Raw genomic sequence first — 25,596 nt, forward strand, 5'->3', positions numbered from 1 at the left:
TTGTGTTTGTGGAATATGAGTCAGGCAGCAAAACCTAGCCATCTCAGGGATAATATTTAATATTTGAGTAATTTATCGCAAAACATTTGCGTTTTAACTTAAGATGTTTTCTTTTTTTTTTAATTATTATTGCAAAATAACGCAAGGTTACTTTAAGAGGAAACAAAGACTTCCACTTCCATCCATCCATCCATCCATTATCTCCCGCTTATCCGAAGTCGGGTTGCGGAGGCAGCAGCTTCAGCAGGGAAGCCCAGACTTCTCCCCAGCAACATCTTCCAGCTCTTCCGGATGGATCCCAAGGCGTTCCCAGGCAAGCCGGGAGACATAGTCTCTCCAGCGTGTTCTGGGTCATCCTCGGGGTCTCCTGCCGGTGGGACATGCCCGGAACACCTCACCAGGGAGGCGTCCAGGAGGCATCTTAATCAGATGCCCGAGCCACCTCAACTGGCTCCTCTCAATGTGAAGGAGCAGCGGCTCGACTCTGAGTCCCTCCCGGATGGCCGAACTTCTTACCCTATCTCTAAGGAAGAGCCGAGGAGCTTTTTGACTACCTCGATTACTTCAACCCCAGAGATAGAAGAGCCCACCTCAGAGTCTCCTGGCTTTGCTTCCTCAGTGGAAGGCGTGTCGGTGGAATTGAGGAGGTCTTCGAAGTATTCTCTCCACCGACCCAAAACGTCCCAAGTTGAGGTCAGCAGCACCCCATCTCCACTATAAACAGTGTTAATGGTGCACTGCTTCCCTCTCCTGATACGCCGGATGGTGGACCAGAATTTCATCGAAGCCGTCCGGAAGTCATTTTCCATGGCCTCCCCGAACTCCTCGCACGCCTGAGTTTTTGCCTCAGCAACCGCCAGAACTGCATTCCGCTTGGCCAGCAGGTACCTGTCAGCAGCCTCCGGAGTCCCGCAGGCCAAAAAGGCCCGATAGAACTCCTTCTTCAGCTGCACAGCATCCCTTTCTGCTGGTGTCCACCAGCGGGTTCGGTGATTGCTGCCACGGCAGGCACCGACCACCTTGCGGCCACAGCTCCGATCCGCCGCCTCAACAATGGAGGCACTAAACATGGTCGACTGGACTCATCGTCCCCCGCCTCGCCCGGGACATTGGAAAAGTTCTGCCGGAGGTGGGAGTTGAAGCTCCTTCTCACAGGGGATTCTGCCAGACGTTCCCAGCAAACCCTCACAATACGTTTGGGTCTGCCAGGTCGGACCGGCATCTTCCCCCACCATCAGAGCCAACGCACCACCAGATGGTGATCAATTGACAGCTCCGCCCCTCTCTTCACCTGAGTGTCCAAAACATGCGGTCGCAAATCCGATGATACGACTACAAAGTTGATCATCATACTGCGGCCTAGGGTATCCTGGTGCCAAGTGCACATATGGACACCCTTATGTTTGAACATGGTGTTCGTTATGGACAATCCGTGATGAACACAGAAGTCCAGTAACCGAACGCCGCTCGGGTTCAGATCGGGGGGGGCCGTTCCTCCCAATCACACCAGGTCTCACTGTCATTGCCCACATGAGCATTGAAGTCCTCCAGTAGAACGATGGAGTCCCCAGGTGGAGCGCCCTCCAGCACACCCTCCAAGGACTCTAAAAAGGGTGGGTACTCTGTACTGCTGTTTGGTGCATAGGCACAAACAACAGTCAGGACCCATCCCCCCACCCTCAGGCGGAGGGAGGCTACCCTCTCGTCCACCGGGGTAAACCCCAATGTACAGGCTCCAAGCCGGGGGGCAATAAGATCTCTCAGCCTCACACACCAGCTCGGGCTCCTTCCCTGCCAGAGAGGTGACATTCCATGTCCCAAGAGCTAGTTTTTGTTGCCGGGGAACGGACCGCCAAGGTGACTGCCACTTCCGGGTCGTTTAAATGTATATGCTGGTAGAGATTGTTATGGTCTAAACAAGGACATACTTTGCAAGCAAAGGGATAAGGTCCTAAATATGAACAGTTAGTTAACAAAACAATCCCGGATTACACACACAAAACAGGTTGGTCATGTTTCTGTCAGTGGGTGAAATGGCTGACTCCTGTGGAGTTATCCATGGTATTACATGTGTTGAACCATTAAAGGGCAGAATATGCATGTGCAATGTGACTACTGGTAAGCACATGAAAAGCGTTGTGCAGGCAATTAATGAAGACGGCTCTGTAGAAGAGATCATGCAGTGAGCGCTGTAACTTCTGTTCAAAATTCTCCTGCGCAGTTGGATAACTACTAGTGGCGCGTTTAAATTTCTCTGAGGCAATTTTTGTCGTTTGGCCATTTCGCTGAGTCGGATTAGAGATGAACTTTGATTAACTAAAATCCACCTCCGCCCTTGCTTAGTCCGACCCTTTTTTAAAACTTGTCGCCCCCTGTCCTCCTCTCAAAAATGGGCGTCCGTACGGGGCGGTAGGGACAGACTGCCCAGATTTGTTGCATTCAAACTTTTTCATGCCTTAGCCATTTGCGTGCAGGGCTTTAACTCAAAAATGGTCCATCCAAACAAAAGACCATCTTTTAGTATGTTTTTCACACCAAGATGAACGTGTGTAGGAACCGTTTGTGAGTGGTTTCTTCCTTTCTGGGCTACGTGCTTGCATGTCGTGAATGAGCTGAGAACACGCACGCTCCACTTTCACCGTGATTAGTGGATCCGCTCACCAAGATTGCTGTATTCACCACAGAGACGGTTTGGATGTGGAATATCACATAAAATAATGCAATGTTGGGTATGCATGTACATCATAATATAAGTGTCCAAAGAGGGTCCGACGATTAGTAGGAGAGTGCTGAAGAGCTTGTGGTAGTTGCTTTTAAATAAAGCAACAGTTGATCATTCTAAAGTGTACTTATGTTTTAGAGTGTAAGACAACATTCGTCATATGGCCATATTCTCACACAGGTCAGTGGAATTTGAATTGAACTGAATAGAATATACAGTATATCACCACTTGTATCAGTATTCTGTAAATCCACGAAATTGTACATTCATGTTTCACAGATTTTCTGTGACATAATTAGTGTTTGTTTATTGAATAAAATTCACAATTATTATTTGAATCAGTACCTGGAATGGCTAAATTTCGTAGTGCGCTCAATCCGGCATGGAGAACAGACACATCTCCTTCGTCAATATGCTGTTCCAACATAGTCAAGATGTGAGGAACCACACCAAGGTCCATCATCTTCACACAGTTACTGTCTGGGCATGATAAAATAGAGCAATAACAGGAGAAATGGTCCCATAAAAAATCTATATTATAGACTATATTATATTAATACTACATTAAGACATATATATAAATGATATATAAAGGGTTGAATATTAACTTTACAGAAAAATTTCACAAAACAGCTATTTTACCATTCCTGGCAAAGTTGGCTATAGCCAAGGCTCCAGACAACTGCAGCTGAGTGTTGGAGCTCTGCAGCCAGGACAGAACATCCTGGTACACCATACCTGAGCCTTCTCCAAAACACTTTTGCATGGACTCATCTGACACACACACACGCACACACACACACACACACACACACACAGTATTTATGAATTGCCATCCAATCTCATGGCTTTTTTTGCTCACTTCATGGTGGCAACAAAATGAAAGGGCAGGCATTCAAATTAACTGTCTGACACAAAATTGTTTCTGATGCAAATGAAATCCAGAGTATAAGACTGAATACAAGGATATGATCAAAAACACAAAGACAAAACCATTAAATCAGACCATATAAACAAAGTTTTCTCCTTGCAGCACTCACCTCCTAACAGCAGGGATACGATGAGGTTAGAAGCAATCTTAATACTGCAAAGGGTCTGTGGGTCTGAACATCCTTGAAGACCCCTGATCAGCTCAGATAATGCCGCTGGAACCCCCGACTCAACAAATTGAAACTTCAGTATATCTGTTGGGACAGAACCACTGGTTAACATATCTCGGTTTTCTTGCACCTGTAACATTGTGCAGACTGCAGGCAAATGCGAACCAAAGTGGATTTTTTTTGCCCATATGTGACCTGTATCTGATTTGTTTATGACAGTCTGAACGTCCCAATTCCGATTTTTTTTAAATCCGACCTGGGTCACTTTCATATTTGGTTCTAGATCGGATATGTATCTGATTTTTTGCAATGCGACCTCTGTCAGAATGGCCATTCATCTAACCTATACAAAATCAAATGGCTAATATACAGTATGCTCCGCGCGGGTGGGGGAGAGAGTGCTTGGGAGATTGACAATTGTCCATGAATCTCAAAGTTGTTTCCAGTAACAGTGTTAACTTAATATTTGACTTTAATTTAATCCCAACTGAAACATGAAGCACAAAGTGGACATTTGTGGTGATAGTAGTAATTCAGCCACACAGACGGTTCATTTATTATGCATGATGACCTTTTTAGTAGAGGTATCCATGAAATGAGATCAAAAAGACCCCATCGCATCTTTATTGGTATGAAATGATATGATAAAAAGGTAAGCCCCTACACACTAAACACGTAAACACTATATTGTGAGTGACGTCGTCTCCTCTTCTGCGCATGCGGGTCACTTTGGGGATGGATGTATTTGGTTCAAACAACAGACAGACTGAGGTCGCAATTCATACATACTGTGATTACACCCAAAAAAATTATTTCACAAAAAAATCTGAACATAGCCTCTGTCTTGCTCTATGCAATAGATTTTTCTGTAACATATATATGGTACATCATGTAACATGTTCTGATCTCAGGTTTTGACAGATGTGATACTGGTTTGGCCAGTGTGTGCATATCTCATGTTGCTCACCCCAGTCCAAGGAATGCTCAGAACTTTTGTGTGAATGCTCAGACGCATGGAAAATTAGAGGGAACATTGGCACTGTATACTTGTAAAGTTCAGTGATTATGACAAACTACTTTGCAAACTACTTACTATGTTAGCATGGCGTCAGAATTACGTTTTTAACTTTAAAAATTTGACAAGGAAGGTAAAAGCAAACAGCAAGACTCACAATTTATGCTCCCAAAAAATACATTTGGGTAAGACTGTCCTCTACTAGTCATAGTAATCATTATAATGTATTGGTTGTGATCCGTTTGCTGAGGGGCATATTCTCCTGTTTGCACTGAAGTCAATTCCTTACGCAGTAACTATGTGTACATACACATACACACCAACATACATTTACATATAATGTATGAAGAAACACTAATTTTAGCCTGTACATAGTACAGAGGAAAAATACTGTAAGTAAGTGGCAGTGCTGCAGTGAAATATAAGGAACAGCATTGGATAAAAATAAAAATAAAAATACAGTAGTGGGGAATGTTGAGTATTGCACAATATAAGCTCAGGTGCAGGACTGCACAATTGCACTAATGTCCAGCAGTTTGTAGAGACTACCCAATGTTCTTGTTAAACAGTCTAACAGCAGCAGGCAAGAAGGAGTGGCGGAATCTCTCCTTTGCACAGCGAGGGTGTAACAGTCTGCCACTGAAGGAGCTGTGGAGTGCTGTTAGAATGCTCTGGAGGGGGTGGGCCGGGTTGTCCAGCATTGATGACAGTTTAGCCATCATCATCCTGTCCCCCACTGAGTCCACCGTGTCCAGGGAGCAGCCCAGGACAGACCAGTTTGTCCAGCCTCTTCTTGTCCCGGGCCGAGACATCGCCTGCCCAGGAGACCACTCCCTGGAAAATGACCGATGCAACCACAGTCATAAATGACTGTTGATAAATGTTCATAAATGAGGAGTGTCCCCTGAACCCCAAAAGACCTCAGTCTCCTGAGTAGGAAGAGTCTGCTTTGACCCTTCCTATAGAGAGTGTCTGTGTTGTCGCTCCAGTCCAGTTTATTGTTCAGATGAACACCCAGGTACTTGTAAGTTGAGACTCTCTCAACATCTGTTCTCTGGATATTCACTGGTGCAGGTGCAGAGTGTTGGCGCCTACAAAAATCCACCAAGAGCTCTTTGGATTTCCCCGCATTGATCAGGAGGCGGTTCTGCTGGCACCAGTCCACAAAACCCTGAGTAAGTTCTCTGTACTCCCGATCATCTCCGTCTGTGATGAGGCCGACAATCGCAGAGTCGTCAGAGAACTTCTACAGGTGACAGGTAGTGGTGTTGTAGTTGAAGTCCGAGGTGTAGATGGTGAACAGGAAGGGAGCCAAGACAGTTGGCAGTTCCCGGTGCTGCAGAGGAGCATGTCAGACACACAGTCCTGTGTCCTCACATACTGTGGCCGGTTTGTGAGGTAGTCCTGGATCCATGTGGTGAGGTGGTGGGCCACCCCCGCTCGCTCCAGCTTGTCTCTCAATCGGGTGGGCTGGATGGTGTTGAAAGCACTTGAGAATTTAAAGAACACGATCCTCACAGTGCTCCCTGCCTTCTCCAGGTGGGAGAGTGAAGTGTGGAGGAGGTAGATGATGGCATCATCTACGCTGACACCAGGCTAGTATGCGAACTGTAGTGGGTCCATTGAGGAGCTCACCAGGGGACACAGGTGGACGAGGACCAGTCTCTCCAGGGTCTTCATCAGATGAGACGTCAGTGCCACTGGTCTGAAGCTGTTGAGCACCTTCGGGTGGGGGGGTCTTTGGCACTGGGACCAGGCAGGTTGTTTTCCACAGCTGGGGGACTCTGCCCAGCTTCATGCTCAGGTTGAACATATGCTGGACAATACCACACAGCTGGTCTGTGCAGGATTTGAGGAGCTGGTGGCTGATGTCATCTTTACACGCTAACTTCCTTGCCTTCATCTTCTTCAGCTGGTTCTTCACCTGAGATGTTGTGAAGGCCAAGGCTGGACAGGGGGGAGTGGTGGCTGCCTGGTGTAGCTGGGAGATGGAGACTGTGGGGAAAGGAGGGGCGGGGGTGACGCTCATAGCAGGAGGAGTAGGTGGAGGTTGCAGCAGGAGAGACTGAGCGGAGGCAGACATCTGATTGAACCTATTGAAAAAGAGGTTCAGCTCATTTGCCCACTGCAGGTCCCCCCCAGTCCAGGTCTTGGGCTGTCCGTGGCCTATTGCTCTGGATATTAAGGAGGAAGACAACCCAAACATATTTTTTTGCAGAATATGTTTTATGAAGGCCCACTAGTCTAAACATGGCATTTTGATTAATATTGCATTTGTGGAATATGGACCATTTTGTCACTTCTTTCCACTGTCGATGACGTCAAACTTGCTTGGCTCGGATAACGACCAATCATGGCGCAGCTTCAGAAAACAGGTGCAGGTACAAGTGCACATAGTGTTTCAGAGGGCAGGTTACAAGCGTGCAAAAATTGCAGAACTCGGACAGTGCGTGTGATATCATCAAGTTGCGGTAACGGTTGTTGTTTTGGCAATTTTGCTGCTTGAAATTATATTAAAGCTGCAGTCAATTAGTTGTAAAGTAAAAACTTTGTCTGTCGGCAGTTATGGTGCCACTATTCACACTATTTGCGACCCCAGCATAATCTGCGGCACATGCGCAGGAGTCCGCTAAATGCCGCAACTACACTTCCATATTTACACTCGAAACGTAAGTAAGTACAAATATTGTACCCCTTAAACAGGGTACATATTGGGACCCTCACAATTTGTACCCTTTGTAGACCAAATATGTACTGTATCGTAGGGTACAATTGTGGACAAATATGTAAAGGTCACAATATGTACCCTGTTTATTGGGAACAATCACATACCTTTGAGGGTACTGCCCCGGTGACGAGCTATTGGACACTCAAAGGTACAAATGTAATCACACCTGTGCTCACTAGATCAAACATGAAATTGAAGAAGAAAATGAATTAAAAAATATATATTTATTAACATGGCGGCACGGTGGTCGACTGGTTAGCACGTCCGCCTCACAGTTCAGAGGTCGTGGGTTCGATCCCGGCTCCGGCCTCCCTGTGTGGAGTTTGCATGTTCTCCCCGTGCCTGCGTGGGTTTCCTCCGGGTACTCCGGTTTCCTCCCACATTCCAAAAACATGCATGGTAAGTTGATTGGACTGTCTAAATTGCCCCTAGGTGTGATTGTGAGTGCGAATGTCTGTCTATGTGTGCCCTGCGATTGGCTGGCAACCAATTCAGGGTGTCCCCCGCCTACTGCCCAAAGACAGCTGGGATAGGCTCCAGCACGCCCCGCGACCCTTGTGAGGAGAAGCGGTATGGATAATGAATGAATATATTTATTAACATGTGTTTTTCAAGGCGGGCGACTGGTTAGCACGTCCGCCTCACAGTTCAGAGGTCGTGGGTTCGATCCCGGCTCCGCCCTCCCTGGGTGGACTTTGCATGTTCTACACGTGCCTACGTGGGTTTTCTCCGGGTACTCAGATTTCCTCCCACATTCCAAAAACATGCATGGTAAGTTGATTGGACACTCTAAATTGCCCCGAGTTGTGATTGGGAGTGCGGATGTTTGTTTGTCTCTGTGTGCCCTGTGATTTTCTGGCAACCAATTCGGGGTGTCCCCCGCCTACTGCCTGAAGACCGCTGGGATAGGCTCCAGCACGCCGGTAACGCTTGTGAGGATAAGAGGTACAGATAATTGATGGATGTGTTTTTCAAAAATGTGTTTATTTATAAATACTTGTATTTCAAATTAGGCCTATGATCCAAAATAGTAAATACATTCATTAAATAAGATGTCACATTTCTGGTACTACAAGCCATGTAACCTTAGATAGATCTGGGAGAAAAAAAACATGTTACACATAAAACATTTCTTGGCCTGCTTGGTTAAAAAAATAACTCCATCATTCTGCTGGGTGATTCCAATGCTCATGTGGGCAATTAACGAAGAGACCTGGAAGGGCGTGATTGGGGGGACAGATCACCCCAGACGCCCAATCTGCACCCCGATCTGAACCCGAGTGGTGCTCTCTTACTGGACTTCTGTGCTCATCATGGATTGTTCATAACGAACACAATGTGCAAACATAAGGATGTCCATATGAGCACTTGGCACCAGGACACCCTAGGCCGCAGTTCGATGATCGACTTTGGAGTCATATCATCGGATTTGCGGCTGCATGTTTTGGACACTCAAGTGAAGAGAGGGGCGGAGCTGTCAACTGATCACCATTGGTGTGTTGGCTGAAGACTCCGAGATGGGCTCTCCTATGTTTCGGGTTGAAGTACTCTAGGTAGTTAAAAAGCTTCTCGGTGGCAAAGCAAAGGGTGAATGAGATCCACCCAGAGTTCCTAAAGGCTCTGGATGTTGGCTTTCATGGTTGACACGCGTGGACATTGGGGACAGTGCCTCTCTCACAATCCTCAGCCTCCCTGGTAAGGTTTATTCAGGTGTGCTGGAGAGGAGGGTCCGTCGGGAGGTCGAATTCCGGATTCAGGGGAAGCAATGTGGTTTTCATCCCTGCCGTGGAACAGTGGACCAGCTCTCCACCCTCGGCAGGGTCCTTGAGGGTGCATGGTAGTTCGCCCAACCAGTCCACATGTGTTTTGTGGACTTGGAGAAGGCGCTCGACCGTGTCCCTCAGGGAGTTCTGTTGGGGGTGCTTCGGGAGTATGGGGTACCGAGCCCCCTAAACCGGGCTGTTCGGTCCCTGTACCACCGATGTCGAAGTTTGGTCTGTATTACCGACAGTAAGTATTGTATTTGCCCCAAGTGTGCAATAAAGTTGTCGTTAGTTGTAGTCTGCGCATTACTGGACATCATAATCAGGCGAAGAAACTTTACTTTGTGTTACAGATCTGGTGTTGGAGGTAGAGAGGCGATTCGGCAGTGGAGTTTCAGTGGTTAGCATTTACCTTTGCCTAGCCGCGTAGCCCATCTCAGCAGCATCGCTTTTGTTTACATTGCGTTACACACCTATGGCGCTTGACAGACCCGAAAACAATCCACACAGGTCCCGCTAAGTGCGGTTAAAAGTCACTCAAACCCGTCCATTTGTACTGTAATCAACACAGTGACACCCTTAAGTTGATGGGAGAATATGCGCAGCCGAAAAAGTGCGCAGCAGTGCACCTTTTCTGATTTAAAGGGGAAGTCAACCCCAAACTTTTCTTGAAAAGAATATGTTCTATGCAGCCCCACTAGTCTAAACACGACATTGTGATTGGTATTGTGTTTGTGGAATATGAGTTAAACAGCAAAATCCACCCATTTTTGTCCATCTCAGAGGGCGGCCATTTCGTCACTTGCTGTCAACTGAATAATGACATCACAGATGCTCAGGCTTCAGGTATAAACCAATCATGACAACCAATCCATTTTGTATTTTAAGATTTTTACTTCTAAAACTAAAACTTCCCTGAAGAAAAACCAAAACTGTACTCACCTGTAATGTGTCTTTTGTGTGTTTTTTTCTGTTCTAAAATATGTTAAGTGAACGTTTTATGTCATATACTGTAATTGCAATATTTGATTATTGATTATTGATTTGTCTGATTTCTTTAGAATTTTTAAGTGATGCATATTTTATGTCTTATATTGTACTGCAGTGTTATGAAAGAGCCTAACTGGGGACCGGAGTTGAGAATTAGCATTAGATCTAGCCTCTATATGCATCACATCAGCTGCAAATTTGTATCTGTTTGACTGCATTGTCCCTGTCAAATTAAGATATATCATTATTGTCAGAGCTGGGCGTTCTGTCTATCTGACGGACTGGTCCGTTTATCCGTCACTGATGTATGCCCATTTTGCTGATGGTTGATGAACAACGGAAACATTTTTAAAATAGACGGATTAAGCATAGACGGAAACCCCTTTATTTAGTCCGCCATCCATCTGCAGTCCGTCATTACTCATTTTTTCGCAGCGAGGCTTCGATGACCTCGGCGGGAGCGGGGAGGAAAATAGTGATTTGCGTGGGTTGAGTGGGTGCGAGTGAAAGTTTAGTCGGGCTCGCCGACGGATGACTGTTTAAAATTAGAGCCGGAACAGCCTAGAGACGGTTTTACTATTTTGTCCCCCCGGAAAGAAAGTCGAATGACGGACGACGGAAGGGTACCCACGCTGCAGACTAACAAACGCATAATTTTGAGTAAAATGCCCAGCTCTGTTTATTATTATTACCTGTTTTCTGAAGCTAAACCATGATTGGTTGCTCCCTGAGCCCTGAGCAACTATGATGTCATTTTCAGTTAACAGCATGTGACAAAATGGCTGCCCCCTGAGATGGCTAAAAACGAGTGAATTTTGCTGCTTATTCCACAAATGCAATGTTAATCAGAATGGCATGTTTGGACTAGTGGAGCATAGAACATATTACTTTAAAGAGATTTTTTGGATTGACTTCCACTCTAAACATGGAAAAATTATGCCCCTGAGTGACTGTTGATGTTTTATTTCTTTTTCAACCTGTTGAGTACTAAAATGCTTAAAAAAATAATATGACAATTTAATTTGAAATATTTTTGTCCATATGTGTAGGGGGTAGGTACAATACATTAAGTCCGCGCAGTAATATGAGAGACAGTGACGTGTGTGCAAAATACAATGTTTTATATTTTTTTTTCTATTGATTTCAGGGACCCTTCATCCTATTATATTTTTTTCTGCATAATGCATAGTTTGTGCTGCAGAACATCACCATAAATACAAGCAGTTGGTCTTTCAGAAAAAGAAAAACATCCTTCATCTACCTAGTAAAGTATTTGGGTCCATACACCTCACCCATTACATGTACTCTTCTCTTGTTATATTCAAAAGTTCTTTATCAGAAAGTATACATATCATACCATTCTCGGCCAGTGAGCCCAGTATTTCCAGGATGACATGTTGACGTTCAGCATCAGGTGCTCGTTTCAGTTGAAATATCAGTACATCTCCCACATCAACTTCAATAAGAGCCTCCCTTGCAGAATCTGGCAACACAGTTGAAACTAGGTAATTGATTATACTTATCTGACTACTTTGACTTTTTATTGGATAATAAAAGCATCTGTAGCACTGTACAAATTTACGAGATCACCATCCAATTAAAGTAAATGCCACAGCTGCCCGAAATTATGAATTATGTTCATTCATGTTATGAACAACACGTGGTCGTTGAGATCTACTGTATTATTAATGAATTTTCAAAATTACGGTTTAAAAAAAAAGATTGTTTTTATTATTATTGTTTCTTCATTATAATATCACCTTACATTATTTACTTTCATTCCTGAATTAAAAAATAATAAGAATTTCAGTGGTTGTTCTGCTTGATTAGTTTCTGACTTCTAAGAGAAGCCCAGTGAGCCAACTCAAATATTGATATAAAAAGTTTGTGTCAGTCTGAAATGTCAAGAACTCATTGAATTGGAAATAGTTCATACTAAAGCAATTTTTATGGCAGGTGGTCGAGTATATTTGTTTAGCATTGTATCAATGTACTACTAGAAACATTATACAATTGAGACCTTATTTCAATATACTGTATTTAAAACTATATTAATAGGTGAGTGCACATTTGTATTATTTGAATGTAGTTTTACTTACCGGTACAAGGTATCTATGGGCCATTATGTGTATCAATGCTTACCCATGTCTGCCAAATTACAGAGTGCCAGCACACAGACGTTGACCAGGGGATCATTCTCTGGATATTTCCTCATAATAGACACCAGCTTGAGGATGACACCAGAGTGAACTAACTGATCCTGTTGGTATGCTGTGTGGAGTGAGAACAAATATTGTGATTCAGGATCATCTGCACTGTGATAAAGCATTTTGACAAAATTTAACACAGCATTCCTGGTAACTTGGCACGTCAGAGGTGTAACAGCAGATATTTATTTGTTGTGCCTTGTGTATCTAAAGTGCTCCATTAACATAAATTAAATAAAAAACTTTCAACACTAAGGATTGTTTTTTTGTACTATGATCCAGAAGTCAGTATTTTTCAAACTTCTATGAGTCAAGGCACATTTATTTCATTGAAAAAATCCCGCGGCACACCAGCAGCTAAAATTGTGAAGAAAAAAAAAGGAAACAGGATATATTTAACAAGTGTTATATTGTTTATATAAGTATTTTTTAACATTGAAGAATGACGTTATATTATAACGTCTTGAATAGGAATTAAATAAACACAGAGAAAAAAAAGTATTTCATAACGTTTCATATTGATACTTACTCAGTGTGAAACATGGGCCTGTTTGGATAAACATGCATTACTTATTCGCTCATGTCTAAACAAAGACAATTGGCTACCTGCTGTAGTAGTCACCTGCTGGTATGGAAGAGTACTACAATATAGTAAAGACATGATTACGCTGCCAGGCGCTAGACCGCACAGGCACACAAATTAGATAATTTGCCACGGCACACCTGACAATATCTCACACATTTTGAAAAACACTGCACTAAGTAACAAATGATAAAGGGTAGGACCAAGAAAAACAACAGCTGGTAATAATAATAATAATACATTTAATTTATAACACACTTTACATTTGGGCAACAAATGGGGGTAATCAATAAAAGAGTTAATAATTAAAGTTACATAAAATCAGCCTGGAAATTTTTTTTTAAAAAGGAAGGTCTTAAGTCCTTTCTTAAAAGCATCTACCGTCTATGGGGCCCCGAGGTACGGGTAGTCATGGAGGGCATTCCACAGACGTGGAGCAGCAGCCTCGAAAGCCCTGTCCCCCATGGTCTTGAACTAAGTCGGGAAGTATGGGAAGCCAGTGCAAGAGTGCGCCGGCTGGACGTGATGTGTTCATATTTACACACTCTCATCAGGAACCGGGCAGCGCTGTTTTGGACATATTGTAGCCTTTGAAGGCTCTTGCCAGGGATCCTGATGAGATGTGTGTTACAGTAATCCAACCTGGAGGAGACCAAGGCATGGACAAGCCTCTCAGAAGCAGGACGAGAGAGAGATTGTCGGATTTTGGCAATATAGAAGAGGAGAAAGAAAGAAGTTTTGCAAATATGATTGATGTGATTGTCAAAGCTAAAATGGGAGTCAAACTTGACTCCCAAATTAGTCACGGAAGGAGAGAGGGAGAAATTATGGCCAAGAAAGGAGACGGAAGAAATGAGGCCAGAAAGAAGATGGTGAGGGGTGCCAATGTGAATGGCTTCTGTTTTGGAACTGTTTGACTGTACAAAGTTGTTACTGATTCAAGCCTTTATCTGCTCCAGGCAGGAGTCCAGTTGAGTGACAGAGGAAGGGAGAGCGGAGGTGGAGGTGTTGATGACAGAAACATTTTGAGAGCTGAAAAGACCCTAAAACGACTGCGTGTGACATCAGCAACAACATCTAGGGGACAGCAGAAAATGTATTGAGCATGTACTAAAATAGGAACTCAAAAATGGGATAAAGTTTTATGGATCGATGAGCCAAAGAAGTTTTTAGAAAAGTGAGGATTTGCTCATGAGTTCTGGACAATTGGTGGATGGCCACCATGTCACAAACAAGGATGTGAAGTCACGAAGGAAAAGTGATGTTTTGGCTGGGAATAGGCAGTGAGCGAGATTGGTAGGTCCCTTTCGGGTGCCTGAAGGGATCAAAATGACATGTAAAAAATGTGGAGCTTCTAATTGTCCATTTCCAGCCACTGTATAGTCACGACTTCCACAGTAAAAAATATTTCATGGAAGACAAGGCAAAAAATATTATTTAAGCTTTAGTACTACTAGGGGTATAAAGAGAGAAAACTCATGCTGTAGCCACTATCATTCCCTGATCGCAACCCTATTAAAAGGCTGTTGAACCAGATGTTTGAGGGTGGAGATCTGTATCCCGATAAACAGAAGAACTTGGAGGCAATGACTGTATCCTCAAATGAGATACAGCAATTGTCTGAGGAATTCCGTCTCCTGTTTTTCCTTAAAATTTACTGTTCTCATCATCGATCTTTCTCTTCACAGCAGTTTTTATACAATACAATACAAAACAGCTTTATTTATATAGCGCATTTCATAACAGCTACAACTGTAACAAAGCACTTTGGATTACAATAACAAAACAGCAATAATATAACAAGTGAAAGGAATAAATTAAATCACAAATTTCTATATAAGTCCGCTGATAGTGTAGTGGTACACACGCCTGAGTTGTGTGCGGGCAGCGTGGGATCGATTCCCGCTCAGTGACAGTGTCTATGTGTGCCCTGCGACTGGCTGGCGACCAGTTCGGGGTGTAGTCTGCCTTCGCCCATTGACGGCTGGGATAGGCTCCAACACCTCCCCGCGACCCTGTATAGGATAAGCGGTTTGGAAGATGACACATTCTAAAAACTAAACTAAAAAATGGGCGACTGGTTAGCATGTCCGCCTCACAGTTCAGAGGTTGTGGGTTCGATCCCGGCTACGGCCTCCCTGTGTGGAGTTTGCATGTTCTCCCCGTGCCTGCATGGGTTTTCTCCGGGTACTCCGGTTTCCTCCCACCTTCCAAAAACATGCATGGTAAGTTCATTGGATACTCTAAATTGCCCCTAGGTGTGAGTGTGGATGTTTGTTTGTCTCTGTGTGCTCTGCGATTGGCTGGCAACCAATTCAGGGTGTCCCCCGCCTACTGCCCGAAGACAGCTGAGATAGGCCCCAGCACGCCTGTGAACCTTGTGAGGATAAGCGGTATGGATAATGGATGGATAAACTAAAATATGGCAGTGACAATTTTTGTTGTTTGTTGGGGGCAAAATCATTGAGTCTCTTGGGAATGTTTAGCACAAGGCCACTTGAATATTCACTACAGAAGAAATAGGATTTCTCATCGTATCACAGAGTTTTACAATTGCCCGACAGTACATGAGAATAGGCATTCTGTGTAAGAAAATTGTGTGGGTATCCCTTCACATTTTCTGCTACGCCTAAGAAAAAAGAGGCTTCTACTGGGCAAGGTCTCTTTCAGTGGAAAATCCCTCATGAATACTCTATTCAGTTGTAACGTGGTAGGGAGCTAGCTGGGGACGGTGTTTGAGTATTGCTAATGTGGCAGGTAATGGTTGCATTTACAAATGAAAGGCAGCCAATTGTAAGCTGTTGTTAGTTCAAAATCTCACAGCCTTTTGGCTGTGCTCTAGACTTTATACGTGGGGTAGGGTGGGGGGGATTGTGGGGTAAGAAAACCTCAGTCTTTCTAGTGTTAAAAATGGACAGAGTTTTTGAAAAAGACCTGACTGGGTGCCAGGATAGCTTTTCCTTCCACTTCCGCTGCCTATATGTTTGCTGACTTAACAGCATTTAATAAATCTGCCTGATAAGTGTGAAGCGTCTCATCCAATGTTGTCGAGAACGTAGTTCCTAAGAAGGCAAGCCTCTGGAAATTGGAACGGCTGTGTAGTAACTTCCAGAGATGGCCACTTGACCCTTTTTTGCCTGTCTTTCCTCCGTCCGCGACCTGGGTACCCTTCCGTCATCATCCCTCCGTTCTGATTAGAAAAATAAAATAAAATAATCGTCCTCTGACCCCAACTGTCCTTGTCCTATTAAAGCGCGTCCGTCATTATATTCCGTACTAGCACAAGATCACAAGGACGTAAGTACAGACAAGAATGCCAATTGACAAACGATCTTAAAAACATGTACCGGTATATTGAGACAAGTTGTTCTGGGAGTGGGTTTCTGTAGGTTTTTAGCTCTGCTATGGGATTTTGTCACCTTTTTCCCCTTTTCTACCTTGTTTGTTTGCATTTCTGATCCTCAGTGTGTTTCTTCTACTGTCTAAAAATGGCCATGGATGCACAATTTGTAGTAGTTCAGAATGAGCTCTTACCACTGCGCAAAAGAGGAAATCATGTCAAACCATCCTTGCATCTTTTATTATGGGGAACGTGACGTATCTAAATTAAAAACATATTTTTAAAAACGCATGAAGATTTTGCAACTTAAAAAAAAATTGTATCAGAAAAAAGAAACCTAGACACTAATAAATTGAATTGAACTGTGAATTGTTGCACACCAAAACTGTTAAAATGGAAAAATAAAATAAATGACTTTGATTATTTTGGGAAATTGATTAAAACAGCCAATACTTAATAATTAATAATTTGGAACACAGTATTACTGTAGTAATTGATTGCCCTCATCCCCACCCACGATACACCACCACATCCAGGGCTGGACTGGTGCAAGAAATCAGCCCTGGCACTTTGACCGGCATGCACATGTGCGCGCGAACACATCAGCATGCACGCACAAACACGGTAGTATGTGAGCTCGCATGTGGTGATGTTAACACACGTGCTCACAGTTATGTTTGTCCCTCTCTCCGTAACTAGGAAGTCATGACATTGTTGCCCACGCTATGCACAGTCATGATTACATAATACAGAATTCACAAATCCAGAACCAACAAACAACACAGCCACAACACAAGCAGGACCAACTCCAAGTAAAAAGCAAGGTTTTGCTGAGCTTAATTTATTAGTGAATGCATTTTTTCTTTGCCATTCCTTGTATATCATGCACTGATTTGATTTTTCTGGCTGACAGGCAATCAGTGATCATCATCCCCACCACTTTGCACACTTAGATTGGTGGCTTATTCTTTCAAATCATGTCTAATTAGCACAATGGCACAAAAATATCTTAATTCTTCAGAATTCTTAATATGCTTTTTGCTTAAGGTTTGTTCCCACCTGCACCCCGACTGTTGTTCCTGACCAGTTGCCTGTTGACAACCATGCATCTCTGCCAATCGTACAATTTAATGTTAAAACTACAAACTGTTTCAAGGGCTGCTCTTTTGGGCAAAGGTGGACTGGGGAAAAAAATATATAAAAATGAATTGTATAAAAGTTTTTAAAAATGTAGAATTGTACCACAGCGGCCACTGAAGACGCCGGCCAACCGGGAATCTGCCCAGTACAGCCGACAGTCTGTCCAGCCTTGACCACATCATTGCCAGTATGAATTCTATGTGTTATTTGGGTCTTTGACATTTTTGTTAATTTAGTATTATCCCAGCACCTTGTTTAACTTATGTTATTCATTAAATACTTTATATTGCACACGATTTTTGCCTCCTGCATTTGAGTCCTCCTCCACGATAAACATGACAGAACGAACCAACCTCAATATGGACCCAGCAGAACAGGCATCACCACCTGCCTTTTATTTTCGCGGTGAGAACCTGGTCCTTAATACTGTGACCCTTGCATCCATGAGGGAATCCCTTCGGACACTTGAACTCAACTTCATGGCTGCAAGATGGTCTCCCCTCCTCCAACCACTTTCTGGCGGCATCTACCTTGTGGCCGCCACCCGCGCCTGTTCCCGTTACTGCGGCGCGAGCCTTGCAACTGCCACCCGACCTTGTTCCCGTTCCGGAGGCGCGACCGTCACCGAAGAATGTTCCCGTTCCGGCGGCGAGAGTGCCACAGCCGTCACCGAAGCCTGTTCCCGTTCCGGCGGCGCGAGTGCCACAGCCGTCACCGAAGCCTGTTGCCGTTCTGGCGGCGCGAGTGCCACAGCCGTCACCGAAGCCTGTTGCCGTTCCGGCGGCGCGAGTGCCACAGCCGTCACCGAAGCCTGTTGCTGTTCCGGCGGCGCGAGTGCCACAGCCGTCACCGAAGCCTGTTCCCGTTCCGGCGGCGCGAGTGCCACAGCCGTCACCGAAGCCTGTTCCCGTTCCGGCGGCGCGAGTGCCACATCTGTCACCGAAGCCTGTTGCCGATCCGGCGGCGCGAGTGCCACAGCCGTCACCGAAGCCTGTTGCCGTTCCGGCGGCGCGAGTGCCACAGCCGTCACCGAAGCCTGTTGCCGTTCCGGCGGCGCGAGTGCCACAGCCGTCACCGAAGCCTGTTGCCGTTCCGGCGGCGCAAACCCCGCAGCCTTCACCGAAGCCTGTTGCCGTTCCGGCGGCGCGAACCCCACAGCCGTCACCGAAGCCTGTTGCCGTTCCGGCGGCGCGAAACCCGCATCCGTCACAGTCACCGAGGCCTGTTCCCGTTCCGGTGGCGCGAGCCCCGCAGCCGTCACAGTCACCGAGGCCTGTTCCCGTTCTGGCGGCGCGAGCCCCGCAGCCTCCACCTGAGCCTGTTCCTGTTCTGGCGGCCTCCACCTGAGCCTGTTCCTGTTCTGGCGGCCTCCACCTGAGTCCGTTCCTGTCTCTGCGGCACCCGCGGCTGCTCACGTTCCCGTTCCGGCGGCACCCGCGGCCGTTCCCGTTCCGGCGGCCGCCCTCCATTCCCATTCCGGCGGCGCATGTCCTGCGGCAGTCTTCCGTTCCCGTCCCTGCGGCGAGTGCCCTGCGGCCGCATTCCTGGCCTCCGGGACGACCGCCTGATTGGCCGCCTCAGGTTCAGCTCTTCAGGCCTCCGGGACGGCCGCCCGACGGCCTTTGTTTCTTGGGCTGTGGTCCCACCTCCTGGCCCCCATCCGCCCGCCCTGTCTTTTGGGACGGGGGGTTTGTTTTGTTTCTAGGGACGTCTGGGATCTGTCCTTTAAGTGGGGGGTACTGTCATGGTCTGTGTTTTGAGTTTGGTTTTTGATTGTAGTTTCATGTTTTTCCTTGTGTTCCTTTGTCTGTCTACTCATTAAGTTGAGTCCACCTGTGCTTGTCATCCCGGTCCCTTGTGTTAGCCAACCAGTATCCTCCTACCCTCTGTGTCTTGTCCAGGTGTTCCTCGTTGTATCGTTAACTTATCTGTATTTAGTTGCCAGCTTTCTTTCAGCCCATGTTGGTTTGTTGTATCCTGTCCAGTCATAGTCATAGTCCTAGTGTTTGTTTAGTTGTTTTGTTCCTTGTCATTTGGGTCTTCGACATTTTTGTTCAGTATTATCCCAGCACCGTGTTTGCCTTTTGTTTTACATTATCCATCCATCCATTATCTATACCGCTTATCCTCACAAGGTTCACAGGCGTGCTGGGGCCTATCTCAGCTGTTTTCGGGCAGGGGACACCCTGAATTGGTTGCCAGCCAATCGCAGACCACACAGAGACATACAAACATCCACACTCACACCTAGGGGCAATTTAGAGTGTCCAATCAACTTACCATGCATGTTTTTGGGATGTGGGAGGAAACCGGAGTACCCGGAGAAAAACCCACGCAGAGCATGCAAACTCCACACAGGGAGGCCGGAACCGGGATCGAACCCACGACCTCTGAACTGTGAGGCGGACGTGCTAACCATTCCCCCACCGTGCTGCCCCTTGTTTTACATTAAATACTTTATATTGTACACGATTTTTGCCTCCTGCATTTGGGTCCTCCTCCACGATAAACATGACACCAGCCATGCAGCCATCCATCCATTGCATGGAGCTGAAGCCTATCCTTGGTAACTTTGAGTGAAAGACTATAGCCTGCGATGGTTGCCAGTTAGTCACATGGCATAAAGAAACAGGCAACCACCACTCACAGCTTCACTCAGTACAAAATGAACCCACCCAGTGAACCGCTACACCATTAATGATGAAAGATGTTCACATTTTTTAACTGGGGGAAGGGCTCGTCCGTTAGAGCCGATTGTTCGTTAGATCAAAGTACTGTACTTTTCGTGTCCTAAAAACAACCAATAGAGTACAAAATTATTGGTTTGTACTTTTTTACATAGCCTATAAATTATCAGTACAGTACAATATTGTAAACATGTCTAAAAAATTTTTTAAAAAAAGCTTGAAACTGAAGGAAAAGTTTTAAAGTTCATCCAAAATGGGTGGCGGATAATGGCATGCATTTGGTCATGTTCGCGACCCACGATTATAGCACTTCCTTTTTTCACCTTAGTTACAATTAGATGCCATTGATAAAGGGATTTACAAAAAACAACTGTGCACTATACCAAAAATAGCATGTTCGAGAGGTGTGTACAGTATTCGCTCCGGTAAAAACAACAGCCACAGATATAAATAGGTCGATACAACACATTCCCGAAACTACGTGCCTACGGTGGATGCTAAGCTAATGTCTATGCTCCATTACATTTGAATAGACTCCCTCCTCTCTCAACATGGCCACTACATTAATGCGATTTTTAGCCTGCTCTAGTCTATTTTAAAATCTATTTTTCTCTGACGAGAGCAGCACAAGCCGGACACAAATGACAAAGCTCTATTTGTTGATGGCACCACAATGCCATTTACTGCTGCTAGTTCAAATTTTACTTCTTGTACTCGCCGAAAAAATGGAAAACATCAGAATAAAGTAATTTACTTTAATTTCCTCAAGAGTAAAACTTGGTCTAAAACTAATTCCACAACAAAAAAACACCCAAGTACAAGTCATGTTGATCGAAAATTTCTTTGCTTCCTCCTAATCAGTGACACCTATCACCTCAGGAAACCCCAAATTTAACCTATCTAGGCAACACCCCCAATTCGACTCAGGCCATTAAGTAATCAAACACCCCATAGTGGTTAGAGGAATAATAAACATGGGGCTCCTACAATAGGTACTTTACAAAGGGATGTGATTAGAGGACTGGACACTATTTTCTGTCCATTGAATATGGGGGCAGTTGGTTCCAGGTTCATTAAACAGAGGTTTGACTGTACTTTGCTGAATTTGTGCAATCTTTAACCAAGCCTTTTATTATGTTTTTTTAATCGTTGAATTTGACCTTGAGTAACATGAAAGGATAATATTAAAATATATTAAATGCATTTATTTCAGTGTGAATGAAGACTTACGATTGTCAAAGCAAATGCGACCAATTGCTCTCCCAGTATTGAGCAGCATCTCTGGCTCACTACTGTCCAGATGAGGAACCAGCACCTTCACTAGGCCTGCGTCAATACACAAACCCCTGACTGCACCTAAAAGACAGAAAAACCTCTTAAATTCTACAACCACCTCCAAAGACATGTTTTATTTTCATGTTCATATTATTAATTGAATGCCGTAAAGATTTAAAATTTTGTCCTACCTTCCCGGGCCATTTCAGCCACCAACAAGGCAACCTGGCAGCTCAGGCTGCTTTTATTTTGTAAAGCCTGAGCAAGTATAGGTAAAATCCCACTTTTGGCAATCTGAACAGCAATGTCTTTCTCTGTAGAAATGTGAAGAAATTAGTACACACTGGTGAAAAACAACAACACTTGCAACTGGTTGTTGGATATCTGCTAGTCTGCTTCCTCTACACTATTATCCTGCCCTTGAGCAAGGCACCAATCCCCCAAATGATCAGGAACACGGCCAGTGTTAAGAGTTATGTGGAGAAGAACACCTGCGTTCCCGCAAAGCACAGCCGAGGCGCCCTTGATCATCAACCCCCACGACCAATCAAACATACTCCTTCTTACTGCACGTCTGCAGACCTGATTCAGGGATGCTCATGGATAAGTGGAGGAAAAGTGGAGTGTGACACTTCATCCCAAAGAAGTGAGTAAAAGTATTACAGTGGTTAAAATGGTAAACTATATTAAAGTGCCTATATCATGCGAAATCAACTTTTTTTGATCTGTGGCCATGTTAAAATACTAATTCCTCACCCAAAAAAACCCAAAATGTTGGTTTTCTTCATTCACCCACTTCTGAGCATTCCTGCTCTCAAAGCACCAGGTCCGCCTAATCCAAGAAAAGGATTGAGTCTCTGTCCTGTGAAAAAAACGTATGTCCAATTTTGGGAAAAAATGTAATTTTCACATGAATGTGTAACGCGGAAACACCATTCAAAAAAAAGAAAATTGGAAAAAAATGGACATAAGTGTTTTTCACATGACAGTGACGATATGTAAGAATGATCTTACATAGTGAGCCACCCCCGTATTGCTCCTGAAGACTTAACACACGCCCACTTAGCCAGCAGTGATTGGCCAAACTTTTATTTTTGCACCGGAGTTGGGGAGAAGTGGTTCCTTTTGCACCTAGACTACCAATGACAACAACTGTCACTGATAAAATGACGGCGTAAGGGTACCCCGGCTGTAGGTGGAAGATGATAAAAGGACCGCAATTTTTTTGTAAAATGCTCAGCTCTGTAAAATATAACCAGAGGTGGGCATTGTGTCAGTACTCATCCACGGTCAAGCATGCCAGTCTTTGGGTGTCTTCACAGACCGCATGCAAAGGTGACAGGGTGTGGGGCTGAGACAGATTCATTCTTTTTCCATTCATTTTTAATGGGAAAAATTGCCTGGTTTTGTGACCGTTTCAATTTGGAGTCGTGGACTAAATTAGTTTTGTGAACTTAAGTTCCACTGTGTATTGCTTGTGTGTGTTACTTAACTTACGCTTTCCTAATTGTGCAGCCAAAATTGTATCCAAGTGAGGTTTTAGCTCCTCTTCAATGAGGTCTGTACTCACACTGATAGCCTGCAGTGCATCAGTCAGCGAGTCTATAAAACATAATCACAAACATACATAAATAATACAAGTCAAGAAATCACACAAATAGAGAAAGTCCACGCCCCCAAAATTCTAAAAAAAAAACCCCACAGATAAATGTCCAATGTGCGTTTTCCACAAAAACAAAATTTGAGAATTCCCCCAAAAACTAACAAATATTGCAAAACATATGTATATATATATATTTTTTTTATTAATCCGAGAATATGTGAATCCGCGAGTATACGGGGGTCCATTGTACTTTTTTATTGTTAAAAACAAAAACAAAAAAAAACTTCAAGCCCAAGTTTAAATGACTCAAAATTAGTTAATAGTCGGTTATGTCCATAAAGTGGTAGTTGAGGTCACTATGTAGTAGCTGACAAGAACCAAATATCAATTAGAAGAAGTTGTGGCACAGAACTAGAAAAGAAAATACAGATTGACAGCTCTGTTACAACATAATGGTTTATTTTTTAGCCCTTTATCTCTGCTGGCATTTTCATACACATTTTAAACTTGCTGAGTTTGTTGTAAAAGAAGCAAGTGTGTATTTTAATTAGAAAAAAATTTATGTATTATTTTGTTGTTATTCTGATACACAATTATTATTCTGTTGTGTTGAAATTTCTGTATTTATTAGGTACAGCACTTTGCTAGAGCAACCATAATTTTTTTAAAGTGCGCTAGAAATAAAGTTGAGTCGAGTTGAGCATTTGTGTCGTGGTCCGTGTTCGCTGTTGCTGTGTTGTGCCGCAGTACCTGCTTCCCTCCTTCCCTCTCTGTGCTCCTCCCTCCCTGCAGTGCTGGAGTGTGACAGTAGGTGGAGCTTAACTCGGCAGCAGAGACTCAAACACTCACATGAACCGCATCAGACTAATTAGATAGACTATTTAACCAGCTTCTCCCCTTAATATAATATAGAATAGATAATTCCTTGACTTCCATGCTCCTCTCTGTTGAATCCCTCCTGCCACATACTCCAGCTCTTGAGTGGACAACTCCTGGTTAACTGAGTTACTCCCTTTTGTCGTTTGATTGTATTTCCCTGATCAAGGTGATTCTCAGTTGCTACTTTGTCTTCGTGGGTGATTTTTGTTGCTACTTTGTTTTCCTGAATATATATTAGTTTTCCCTACTGAACCTAGTGATTTTATGTTGTTACTTTGTGCCAAAATAATTTTTTTTGGGTTACTGCTCTCTGCCTCCTGGGTGCTGGCCTTTTAATTGCCTTACGGCACGTAACAGAATCATCTGGCCAAGTACAGAATGGACCCTGCAGAGACTGAGCGTCTCAAGCTTGCGCTCTCAGTGCAAGGAACACTGGTCGGCCAACATGAGACCACCTTGCGACAAGTGTTGGACCACCTGCAGCAACTCTCCACCAACGTGGCCCGGATGAGTGAACTGCTGGCGGCCGTCAACAATCAGCCGCCTCCATCTGGCTCCTCAGGTCCTGTGTCCTGTCGGCAGACTGTCGCTCCTCTCCCCTCCCCAACATCCCCCCGAGAGCCATTTATTCCAATCCCGGCTAGGTATTCGGGGGACTTGGGTACATGCGCACAATTTTTATTGCAATGTACGTTAGTGTTTAACCAGCAGCCTAGCACTTATGCTACCATCCAGTCTAAAATAGCCTTCATTCTGAGTTTAATATGCGGGCAGGCAGCCGCCTAGGTCTTAGCCATTACAGAGCAAGAATCCGAGTTGTTGACGGACTACAAAGAGTTCACTGAAGAAATGAAGCGTATTTTCGACCACCCAGTGCAGGGTAAGGAAGCAGTCGGACAACTGCTGGACCTATATCAGGGCAGTCAGATGGTCTCTCAATACGCTGTTAACTTCCAAATTCTAGCAGCCAAAAGTGGGTGAGGGGACTCAGAGCTGCAGGCAATTTTTCGAAGGGGGTTGGCTGGGGAGGTTGTAGACCAGATAGCAGTGAGGGAAGAGTGTGGCTCACTCATTGAACTGATCAAATTATAGACATAGACAACAGGCTTAGGGAGAGACAGAGACATGCCAAGCTCGCCACCCTCCAGCCTCATCGCTCAGCACAGCAAACGCGGGCCACATCACCTTCTCTTCAGCCATCAACCCTCCCCAGCCTCAACCCAGCACGACTTCCCCTGTGGAACCCATGCAGTTGGGAAGGGCCCGACTCACCCCTGCTGAGCGACGACGGCGTATGACGAATCAACTCTGCCTCTACTGTGGCCAGGGAGGTCACTTCATCGCCAGCTGTTCCGAACTGTCAAAAAGACGGGGCTCCCCAGTAGGAAGGGAGGCATTGGTGAGTTGAATCTCTTCCCTTTCCTCCTCCCAAACACGTGTACCAGGTATGATTCACGAATCACAACATTCGTTGCCAGTCCAGGTGCTGATTGACTCGGGGGCTGATGACAATTTCATAGACACTGACTACATTGTAAAAAACAATCTCACACTGACCCCGCTA

General features: G+C 44.7%; 1 protein-coding gene across 2 annotated transcripts in view; it reads right to left on the reverse strand.

The window, feature by feature from the left end:
• LOC147139385 (rap1 GTPase-GDP dissociation stimulator 1) overlaps positions 1 to 25,596 on the reverse strand; it is a 59,548-nt gene that overhangs the window by 23,116 nt on the left and 10,836 nt on the right. For both annotated transcript variants that reach the window (XM_086044968.1, XM_086044969.1), the window contains exons 2-9: positions 23,048 to 23,152; positions 21,742 to 21,864; positions 21,506 to 21,631; positions 12,461 to 12,589; positions 11,676 to 11,801; positions 3,763 to 3,906; positions 3,365 to 3,496; positions 3,068 to 3,202 (exon numbers count right to left, since the gene is read on the reverse strand). In XM_086044968.1, the coding sequence (XP_085901094.1) occupies positions 3,068 to 3,202; positions 3,365 to 3,496; positions 3,763 to 3,906; positions 11,676 to 11,801; positions 12,461 to 12,589; positions 21,506 to 21,631; positions 21,742 to 21,864; positions 23,048 to 23,152 (1,020 nt within the window). The remainder of the gene's footprint in view (positions 1 to 3,067; positions 3,203 to 3,364; positions 3,497 to 3,762; positions 3,907 to 11,675; positions 11,802 to 12,460; positions 12,590 to 21,505; positions 21,632 to 21,741; positions 21,865 to 23,047; positions 23,153 to 25,596) is intronic.

This window comes from Filicampus tigris, chromosome 11 (genome assembly GCF_054856515.1).
Source record: "Filicampus tigris isolate MCC_2025a chromosome 11, RoL_Ftig_1.0, whole genome shotgun sequence".
NCBI lineage: Eukaryota > Metazoa > Chordata > Actinopteri > Syngnathiformes > Syngnathidae > Filicampus > Filicampus tigris.